At 41.6% G+C, this 12,006-nt stretch overlaps 1 protein-coding gene across 1 annotated transcript in view; it reads left to right on the top strand.

The window, feature by feature from the left end:
* The first annotated feature begins 999 nt into the window (after nucleotides 1-999).
* Nucleotides 1,000-12,006, top strand: part of LOC124553216 (26S proteasome non-ATPase regulatory subunit 10-like) — a 29,765-nt gene continuing 18,758 nt past the window's right edge. Inside the window, exons 1-2 of the mRNA XM_047127108.1 lie at nucleotides 1,000-1,160; nucleotides 4,600-5,062. Of these exons, the coding sequence (XP_046983064.1) occupies nucleotides 1,000-1,160; nucleotides 4,600-5,062 (624 nt within the window). The remainder of the gene's footprint in view (nucleotides 1,161-4,599; nucleotides 5,063-12,006) is intronic.

The following is a 12,006-nucleotide window of genomic DNA, read 5'->3' as shown; positions in this document are numbered from 1 at the left end:
TATATACCCTCTATCTCTTCATCTTGAGCTTATGACGTCGGCATGTTTACCTGAACTATCGTTATCGATGTTGGTTTGCTGCCGATTTTGGTAGGAATAGATCTATCACTGAACTGTTCTCAGGAAACACTCTGTGCCCTACATTCCTATTCGTAACGAATCCTCGACCTGTTATATCATTTGTGGTGCTGTTGATATTACCCTATACTTATCTGAATAGAAATCCTTGTATTATTTCCATTTCACTTCACTGATCCCCACTATATCTAGCTAGAGCCTTTGCATTTCCCTTTTCAGATTTTCAAGCTTCCCTACCACGTTAAAGCTTTTGAGATTCCACGCCCCCACTCGTATAACGTTATCCTCTCGTCGGTTATTCATGCTTTTTCTCATGTTCGTTTTCCCCTTGGCAGTCCCTCCCCCAGAGATAGAAAAGGGGGACTTTTCTGGAGTGTTTTGCCACTGGAGAGATCATCATGACACTTTTTAAATTACAAGCCACATGTCCTGTGGATACACATTATGTGTCCTTAATGTAGAGGTTTCCTTTGCCTTCTCCATACTCAGGTCGTAGATCATTACTGATTCTTCCATCTTTAGGGGCAGTTTCCCAGCCATAGAACAAAAGTGCCCAGAACCTCTGACCGCTCCTCTGCCATTTTTGACAAGGCCATTGGCAGAAACAGGTTGACTTCTTATGCTGGAAGTCTTTGGTTGCCAATGCTGATTATTTATCAAAATTTAAACAGAGGTGGATTTCGAATCGAGGACCGATGACTCTTTGATTGCTAATCAAAGACATTTTGAACAATTTCTTGCTTGTCATGCTAAGCTATGGCTGTAGGAAATGTAGAAGTGTAAAAGCTGAGTAGTCTTTTTGTGGGCCCAAGTGGTTCATGTTGAGTGACTGACTACCCTTGTTGGTGGAGTGTGCTCTGTCATGTGTATGTAGACAACTGCTCATCAGTATTGTTTGTGGTATGCAGCCCTCTGGTCCCCATGAGAACACGCCCGCCTACACTGCCCCTCTCTCTTCGCAGCACACCAGCGACTACAGAGGAGGGGCCCGCCACCAGTGCTCAGACACCTGCCACAGCTGCACCACTCACGTCTTCCCAGCACATCCCTCCACCTGACGCCGCCGCTGTGTCTCGCTTACGGTGAGTTGCAGCAATGTATGTGCACAACTGGTGTGTTAACCAAGCTTTTAAGTTATAATGTGGAGAAAACTAAAATCGGAGAAGGTGGATCCAGTGAGAATTATATTCAGTTCATAATCAGTCGGTCGCACTTGTGTGGGAAATATATTATACAAACCGTATACTTTCCCACGTTTTTTTTAAAAATATTCTTGTGTTTAGTACAGTTTCTCCTTTAATTCATATTTATGTAACTTAGAAAACTGTCTTAAGAAAATGGGTGTGGAAGAATGGGTTTGTTACACTACTATTCAACACATCCCATAAGTTACACAAATGAAGAATTGTGGTATGTAGGAATAGCAACACTGGGGAAGTATAGTGGTTGGAGGACTGTTGATTGTCTTACTACAAGGAATGCTTATGAGAACCTCTGGTGGCTGAGTTCGAAAATCATGGGTGAAAGGACAAAAACATAAAAGAAATAATCGTAGAGCATTATTTGACGAAAGTCCCCACCTGCGGAAGTTCGGCCATCGAGTTGCAAGTCTTCTCAGTTGACACCACGCTGGGCAACTCGCATGTCAATGATGATGAAATGATGAAGAGGACAGCCACTTGCGGTGGCCGTACGGTCCGAGGCGCATTGCCACAGTTGGCGCGGCTCCCCCCATCGAAGGTTCGAAACCTCTCTTAGGCATGGGTGTGTGTCTTGTCCTTAGGGCAGGTTAGTGTAAGTTAGTTATTTGGTGTGGAAGCCTAGGAACCGCTGACCTCAACTGTTTGGTCCCATAGGAACTCATCGCAACAGCCACAATGTAAGGTACATTTTCTCATGTTGAAAACATGATAAATGAATGATATTTTGTCATTAGGCTCTCGCTGCCACCAGATATCATCTAATGAAACTTTTTCTAATTTCTTACACCAGCAGAGCAGAGGAAAGAATGTTGAAGTAAAAATTAGAAGAGAAATTCTTTCCACAACCATAAGATTAAAAACCTTGAAGTACAAAATTTTTTTATCGATAGTGTCCTTAATATTCCTCTAAATAATTCATAAGTTTCATCCATCTCCGTTTCTCGTAAATTGTACACACAGTACTTCAACCAGTAGTATCTAGGAGCTAATTCTTGGTAACATTGCAGTATTTTGCATTGAAGTATTCTTGTTAATGATGTTGATATTTTTGTAGTTTATGAGCAAAATAATAGTGATGATAAAAGAGAGAAATTGGAACGTTTTGGAACATAGGACTTAAGAATGTGTCCTTATTCATACATGTGATTTTTCAATGCCTAGTCCAGAAGTGTTATGTCATATTGATTGCTATCAATGGGAGGAATGACATTCACCAGGCAATGTGCTGTCATGGCTCAGCTCTTCAGAGAATCACACCTCCTCTTTACAGTGACTTAGACGCACAGAAATATGTATACCAACATTCCAGTATACAAAACGTAGACTCCCAGTAACTCATCCTTCCAGAATATGAGATATGCATTGAAAGAAATGATGAGACAATGAGCTGCTAACTTAAGTCCTGACCAAAGACAATTCATATAGTAGTGAGAGAACATGGAGGACAAGTGTCCACAAACGTCACTGATCCCAACTACTTTGCAACTCATGACCATTAGAAAAGCACTGGTGGATGTCTGTGTGTAAATCTCCTTTGTTGTTCCATATGAGAGTGTCTGGTTCACAATTCACAGCTTGATCCACACATGTAGGATCATTACAAAAAAATGGCTCTGAGCACTATGGGACAACATCTGAGGTCATCAGTCCCCTAGAACGTAGAACTACTTAAACCTAACTAACCTAAGGACATCACACACATCCATGCCCAAGGCAGGATTCGAACCTGCGACAGTAGCGTAGGATCATTACATGTGGGTTTCACGTCTGTGATTACTTTGTGTGTTTTAAAACGAAATACTACCTTTATTATCATTCCATGTCATATTGTACCTCCATGTAAACTGGTGCACACTCCAGAGGCAGCCCAAGTTGTATCACCCCCACCAAGGCCACACATAGGAGAGGAGTGTGGGGGTTAAAAGCACCTCCAAGCATGACCACTGTACAGTCCTTCAAAATTCATAATGACTATCTCGCCACTTGATAAGAAACATCAGGAAGCCTTTCACATAATTCTCAGAACTCTAATATACATTTTGAATATGTGAATTATATGAGCTCATAATCACTTTGTTTGTAATAACTCATTTCCAGATGAATTAGTGACATCAGCATCTGTATTTAGTTATGAAATTTACAGTAAAAGAAATGAGTGGTTGGTAGACTGTGGATCTCTCAGCTGTAATATCCCTCCTGGCAGGATGAGCAAACGACTTTGTTTTTTACTGCAATTGATCTACAAATAATTTGCTGCATTTTACTTCTCACCACATGAAACACACAATTCGTGATTTCACAATGTAGATAGTACCTGTTAGGCTCACTGCAGTTAGTAGTCACGTGACAGTGACGAGTGGTGGTTCTTGGTACCTACAACAATTGCTTGAGGTATACAATGATTACAAGATGATAACATTGGATTATGGAAACCCACAAAATGTTGGTCCACATGTTTTGCTGATGGGATGATATATATGGAAACGTGTGTGTGTGTGTGTGTGTGTGTGTGTGTGTGTGTGTGTGTGTGTGTGTGTGTGTGTGTTTCCATTGTAGAGGGAGGAGGGGGTGAGAGGGGCACAAATGCGCATTCCTGTCTGCCGACACCTGGGTGAGCTTGGCTGTGTGATCCTCAAGGTGTGCATGGATCTTCTCTCAGTGGATGCTTTTTGTGGTTGCAAATTTGAGAGTTTGCATGTAGCAGCACATATATAGTATGTTTTAATGGATAGGAGGGAGAGCTTATATACTGTCATTATTATATATTAAATATTTTGATTAAATGAAGGAAATTTTCTCTAATTACTGATGTATCGGATAATTTACATATAACTGGACTGAAATTTTTTGTTACATTGTAGGGAAATTATGTCCACATACCTAGAGGCATGGTTAGTTTCGTGTGTTTCCTTTTTGAGTGTCAGAATGAATTATGGCCACATAGAGCTGGTGTTGGTTGTATTATGTGTATGTTTCAGCGGAGATAAACTATTGTTTAACAATAAAATCCAGAACTCAAAGGAAATCACAGTTTGGAATTTATTACAACAAAATGTGAGAACTGAATTAATTGTGAGAAGGAATGAAGGAAGTTTAATGGAAAATGGACGAGAATTATATTATACACAGATTTTTTTAGTGATCTATATTACAGAAGGAAGATTTGTAGATTTATAATTTGTCGCCAGATTGATTCTGACTGTTACAGTTTTTTACATTTCTGACAGTTTTCAATTTTCTTGCGTGTGTGTGTGTGTGTGTGTGTGTGTGTGTGTGTGTGTCTAATAGTAGAGTGTAATAATGACTGTGGCTCGTACAGGAGCCTTTCTCGTGACGAGAAAGGCAGGAGGCTTATCGAGGCAGCTCAGGGTGGTGAAATGGAAGAGCTGAGGGCTCTGCTAGCAGCGGGGGCAGACGTGGGGTCGATGGACGGCGACAGGAGGACCGCCCTGCACTGGGCAGCGTGGGAGGGACACGCGGAAGCGGTGACGTGTCTACTGGAGAGTGGAGCACAGGTGAATGCCCGGAACATCAGGCTGCACACGCCTCTTCACTCAGCTGCAAGTGCTGGCCATGCGGCTGTGGTGCGGCTGCTTATGAGGGCCTCTGCTGACGCCAACATCAGAAATATATCGGGATATACGCCGCTGCACTGGGCGGCACAAGAGGGCCGATTAGAAACGGCGATTGTGCTGCTGGACTCTGGAGCCGACATGGAGGCCAGGGACGATGAGGGGAATATCCCCCGTCAGCTTGCCAGGAAGAACAACCATCAGCAACTGGTACAGTTGCTAACATTGTGCATGGAGCCCCACACATTTCTAGCGTGAAACAATGTAAACTCCAATATACTATTTCCCCCTAGTTTTAAAATAAAGAATATAAGAAAGTAAATCTATTGTCTTTCATTTCCACAAATCATTAAATAGCAGGTAGAACTGATCAAGTAACACAACGAGAATGATAGCAGGAGACAACCATACACTAATGTAGCTAACCTCTCTTTAGAGGGAATAGTATGAGAAATATCTGAAATAACTTATGCGATTGCTTTTATATGATGTCTACATCAACCTCTGATATTTCGACAGAAGACCACACAATCATTTTTTACAGTGCACAGATCGTTACACGTTGTTTGAACCTAAGTTCCACAATCTTTGATTATTAAAATGTCCTTGTAGGAGCATATATGATGCTATGTTAACGAGCACAAACTGCACGCTATCCACATTACTATCATTTAAGCTGAGTGGTTAGAAAGTGTCTTCGTTCTGATACCAGACAGAATTTACTTCGGCATAGATGGTGCAGTGTGAACTGTTTTCTCTTTAATTACAATGTGATACTCTGAGCGAAGTTTGCACTACATCTTGGACCTTACATCTACAATTGTATTATCAATTTATCTGTAATTACAGAGTCAAAGAACCAGCTGAAACCTGTCCTTTCCCACAAAGCTTTGATGCTGGTGTTGCCAAACACACTGGCATCTCTCATGCAATGTGCATGTTCTCTCTCATATTACAGGATGCTACAGAAAATTATGACACCTTCCCATTTCGCTACTCTATAACTCACTTATACTTCATACCAGCAGAATTCCCGCAGTGCCCAACACTGAACACGCCACACAGCAGCTCTGCAGGCAGTCTGTTCAGCTACGGTTCTCATCACCTCCACAACTGATGAAGGTATGTCACAAACTTGTGCAATCATATCACAAAACAAAGTACGTCACAGGACACATGAATACCAACCCACTCAAACAGGAAAACCTAATGGTTATTGTAATGTTTCATGAAATTACTACTACAATGTGACACTGTGAGTAATATTCACTCAACATCATGGACCTAACATCTGCAGTTGTAGTATCACCTTATTTGCCGAATCAAACAACGGCCACAAATCACCAATTCCCCACAAGTTTTAATGCTGGTGTTGCCAGACACGCTAACGTGTCGTGTAAATTGGACGTTCACCTTAATATTGAAGGCTGTCACAGCGAATTACACCACCTTCCACTTTCCCCTTCTGTCGGTATCGACTCTTCCCTTAGACGTCATACCAGCAGAGTGCCCTCGGGTGCCACCACAAAACACTCCACACAGCAACTCTGGCCACACAGATGACACTGCCGACATCATCCTCAGCGTTCCAGACTGCAGTCTGCCAAACTACGTCTCTCATCTACTCTACAACTCATGGGGGAACGTTACCAAACTGCCCAAGCATATCAGGAACCTAAAGATGTTATGAGACGTGAGGGCTACTCCACTCTTAAGGAATAACACCCAATGGCGTTTGTAATGTTTCATGAAATTATTACTACTACAATATGGCATTATGAGCAATATTTACACTACATCGTGGATCTACCATCTGCAACTGCATTATCACCTTGTCTTTAATTCGAGAATCGAAGGCCCACCTCAAATCATTCCTTTCCCACAAAGCTTTAATATTGATGTTGCCGAACACCTTAGCCTCTCACATAATGTCGATGTTCACTCTGATGTTACAGAATGCCACACCAAATTAACCCAACTTGCCAAAGATTCGTTTTCCTTGTCGTTATTCTGCTGAAGAACTGATCAGAAGTAGTAACATAATCAATCTCAATTGATGCAATGCTGTCGTGTGTACTTTTTGTCAATAAAATGCAACTCTACAAGGAAATGAAGTTGCAACACAGGCACGAGATAGTTCAACGGTAAACACAACCGACAATAAACGTATGTCACAATCCTACATATGAAATGTGACACATAGAATTCTACAGATAGCAATAATGAAGATTACAAAGATAAAAAAATAAAATTTTCTAATTTGACCCACACATCAAGTAAATAAATTCAACTGGCAATGCAAGTCTAACAAGTAAATCACTGTTAGGTTATTTAATTGAAATATAGATTTTTTTCAATGCAAATCACATATTCTCATTGATTTTGTTGGAATGTTAAAGTACGATATTTTTCAGAAATTTTGTCATACATAAGCTATTTCATATCGATGCAAGCAACATCATCAGCACATACTGACCCTCTCATACTTACTGCACTAACTACACTGTGCAAATAACTTCCTTCACGTAATAAGACACCAGCCATAGATTTCATTGAAAAGGTATTTCAAAGTTGTTTTGATGTGGATGACACAGATTTTCTATCAGCAATGTACAGTGGGTACGTCTCTACAATAGAAGTGGGGCCTATGACCTCAGCTGCTTTACGTTCTGAAGTTCCAACATACAAAGTGGGAAGGGAATATACAAATGTGACATCCTTTTGTACAATGATTGAATGGATAAGTCATACCAAATGGCCTCCTTGATGCTGTCCAGTACAAATTTTGAATATCCCGACCAAACCCAACTCGTGCTTTCCTCACATGCAAGACTGGAAGCCTTTGATCAAGGCAGTAATATGAGATATCATATTGAATTTGGGCCCTAACTGATTTTTTCTTGGTAGGAGGGAAGCATGACTTTATCCTGGATGGAGAATCATTGACAGGAGTAGAAATAATTTAAGGCACACTCCATGGAAGTGTGCTGCCACACTTAATGCTTATATTGTATACAATGACCTCACAGAGAATATCAATAATGACGTGGAAAAGAGTTATCTGTACCTAAGTGCTACTGTTGCAAAGATTGGCAATAGCTGTAATTCTTTAGAAATATAATATCTGTGCACTTCACAAAACGTTAAAATATAGTATTCTATGACTACAAAATCACTGACTCACAACTGGAGTCATGCACTTGTCCAAGCGCCTGGGTGTAACACTTTGTGGGGATACAGAATGAAATCATCACTTAAGCTCACCTGTGGGTTAGGTTGTGGCATGTGTGTGTTCACTGGAAAGACACCGATAAAATACAAAGTGTCAGTTTTGTACGTTTTATTGTAGTGCTCCAGTGTGTTACACCCATGGCTTATTTAACAGTTGGATACCAATGGGGGGGAGGGGTCAGTAACTGACCCCAACGAAGAGTTTAGGCTAAAACTCCTGTCGTGTTCAGTAGTTTATTTAATAAATACATGACATTTATCGTAATTATAATTGCTACAATCGACAATAAGAACAGCTTTTGGTTTACACTCATTGTTGGGTTATAGCGATTGTTACAACTGAAGGTGTAGCATGTCAACAATCACCACTCGCAGTCAACTGGTAAACAGTGTGGTGAGTGGAAGGTAATATCTTTGTGGCATGTGACAGAATGTACAAGAAGATGAAATTGACAGATGACGAAATTAGAAATTTGCTTGAAAGTTCAGACAATGAATTTAGTGGTGAACTATCCAAAAGCTCAACCAGTGAAACTGAAGATGTAGTCATGGAAATTTCAGATCAAGTAGTTTCTGACAGCAGCGAGTTGGATGAAAGTGAACAGGGTAAGTATTGATTTTTATTACTTTTTGCAGATATTTGGGAGTATGTTAGGATGTGTGTCTCGGTAGAGTGCTTAGTTTGCTAGTGTTCGGTTCTGTTTTCATATTTTTATAGATATTCAACCAACAAGAAGACGACCCAGGCCGAAAGCACAAATTGATCAAATTGAAAAAGACATGGTGGCCCCGTCAAGTATGATATGGAAGAGAAGCTCTTACGTAAATCAGAGGAGGAGGTCTGTTGCTAACGTAATGAGAACCCCAAAAGGAACTAAGCCAGGGACAAAACCTGATACACCAGGTAAAGCTTCTCTCATGTACCTCGATGATAACATCCTGGATAACATTTTGATGTGTACCAATCAAAAGCTTGGAAATCTTAAGGAATCATCTGAAGATATTTTCATAAAAAATTCGAAAGCATTTGAAAGGGTAGAAATTGTGTCAGCAGTCGGAATTCTATTGAACTGTGGAGTCCATAGACGGAACAAGGACAGTTTACGTGATATATTTAGTAAAGAAAACTTTCCGATGTACCGAGCTTCATTTCCGGAGCACAGACTGAGGCTCTTACTGAAGTGCTTGCGTTTTGATGATGCTCTAACTCGAGCAGCTGGAAAACAGACCGACAAATTTGCTCCTATCAGGGATATGTGGAACACGATACTTAGTAAATTTCCTGAGTTTTATAATCCTAGTGAGTCAGTTACAGTGGATGAAGAACTTGTGACCTTCCATGGGCGATGCCCATTCAGGCTATATATTCCAACAAAACCAGGAAAATATGGAATAGAGGTGAACCTGTTATGTGATTCAGATACGAAATACTGCTTCGCTGCGGATCCCTACGCTGGAAAGTACGCTAATGAGAAGAACCATAACAGTGGCCCTGAAATACACTCCTGGAAATGGAAAAAAGAACACATTGACACCGGTGTGTCAGACCCACCATACTTGCTCCGGACACTGCGAGAGGGCTGTACAAGCAATGATCACACGCACGGCACAGCGGACACACCAGGAACCGCGGTGTTGGCCGTCGAATGGCGCTAGCTGCGCAGCATTTGTGCACCGCCGCCGTCAGTGTCAGCCAGTTTGCCGTGGCATACGGAGCTCCATCGCAGTCTTTAACACTGGTAGCATGCCGCGACAGCGTGGACGTGAACCGTATGTGCAGTTGACGGACTTTGAGCGAGGGCGTATAGTGGGCATGCGGGAGGCCGGGTGGACGTACCGCCGAATTGCTCAACACGTGGGGCGTGAGGTCTCCACAGTACATCGATGTTGTCCCCCATTGAGCATGTTTGGGACTGGATGAAGCGTCGTCTCACGCGGTCTGCACGTCCAGCACGAACGCTGGTCCAACTGAGGCGCCAGGTGGAAATGACATGGCAAGCCGTTCCACAGGACTACATCCAGCATCTCTACGATCGTCTCGATGGGAGAATAGCAGCCTGCATTGCTGCGAAAGGTGGATATACACTGTACTAGTGCCGACATTGTGCATGCTCTGTTGCCTGTGTCTATGTGCCTGTGGTTCTGTCAGTGTGATCATGTGATGTATCTGACCCCAGGAACGTGTCAATAAAGTTTCCCCTTCCTGGGACAATGAATTCACGGTGTTCTTATTTCAATTTCCAGGAGTGTAGTTAGAAGATTGATTGAAATGTCTAACTTGAAACAATCTGGAAGAAATGTTACCCTGGACAGAAAGTTCACTACCGTTCCACTCGCATCTGACCTTTTGAAAGAGAAGATAACTACAGTTGGTACTATTCGAAGTGACAAACGCGATGTTCCTACAGAACTCCGTCCTGTTTTGCTAAAAAAAGCTACACCGGAACAATCCGATTTGCCTTTAGTGATGATGCCACTTTAGTCAGTTATGTGCCTAAGAAAGGAAAGGTTGTTACAGTATTGTCAACCCAACATCATGATATGAATGTGACTGAAGAGAAGCCAGACATCATTCTATTCTACAATTGTACAAAGTCAGGAGTGGATACATTCGATAAGTGTGTAAGAACGTACAGCTGCCGTCGAGCAACGCGTCCATGGCCCATGGCGGTGTTTTTCAACTTCATCGACATTGCAGCATACAATTCATATGCTGTATTTCAAGATACACAGAAGGAATGGACAAAGAATTACCCGACAAAGAGTTCAGGAAGAAAGAAGTACCTGAAAGATCTTGCTCGTGAACTTTGTGACCTCAACATCAAAAGACGCGCTCAAAATGCTGTTGGCCTACACTCAAAATACACTACAGCATTATCAACTTTTGGGTATGAGTGTAATCAAAATGAAGGTGCTGTGAGCAGAGGAAACAATGTTATGGAGCCGCGACGGAAAGTAACACGTGCAGCTGTGCATAATCTGCCACAGAAAGGACGCTGTTACTTATGCGCCAAAAGCAAAGACTGGAAGTACATGAAGGCTTGCACTTCTTGCACGAAGTATACCTGCCCTGCACACACCAAGAAAGAAGTAGTAGTTAGTATTGTAAAGTGTTCTGAATGTGAATCTGAGTAATCCTTGTAACTGAGAAATTAATACAAATAAATGTAAAAAAACTATTTACTTTTTACTAAAAATGTCCCAGAAACCCTTTCTGAGTAATAATAATCAACATTTTAATCTTCTAATCTGCCAAAATTATGGAAATACATAAGTAATGTGATTTATTCTAGATAGAGAATGCGTGATGGTTGTGGGGTCAGTCGCTGACCCCTCCCATTGGCGTTGGCCAGTGCAACATACGGCATTGGTATGCAACTGTTAACTAACAGAAGATAGTGCACATATAGAAAGAATGGCAGCAAGAATGGTCACACGTTTGTCTGATGCGTGAGAGAGATTCATGGAAATTATGAAAACTTCAACTTGCAGGTGCTTGAAGATAGGTGTCAACTATCCTGCGACAGCAAAGTTAAGAGCTTCAAAAAGTAGTATTACTTGAATATACAAGTTAATCACATCCATCTGCATAGAGGAGAAAGATAAGATTAGACTAATTACACTATGTGAAAAATCTTCCATCGGTTCAAAAGCCAGTGGAATGGGAATAACATTTACTATGCAGTTCCATGGAAAACAACCTATGCCATGCACCTCAGCGGTTTACAGAACATGGATACAGATTCGGAACTGTTCAGAAACCTACCTGGGCAATGTGCAGTAAATGGCAGAGTGTACTCCATATCATTCCTCCACACCTGAGTCAGGGAAAAGTTTTGTCTGCATTGCCTCCATATGTGGCATAATGTCACTCTCAGTGTTCTTGCAGACCTGTGCAAGTAAACGAAATAGCCGACACAAAT

The sequence above is a fragment of the Schistocerca americana genome, chromosome 11 (assembly GCF_021461395.2).
Source record: "Schistocerca americana isolate TAMUIC-IGC-003095 chromosome 11, iqSchAmer2.1, whole genome shotgun sequence".
NCBI classification, from domain to species: Eukaryota; Metazoa; Arthropoda; class Insecta; order Orthoptera; family Acrididae; genus Schistocerca; species Schistocerca americana.
Note: the sequence above shows the minus strand (reverse complement) of the source record. Positions and strands in the feature narration are given on the sequence as shown.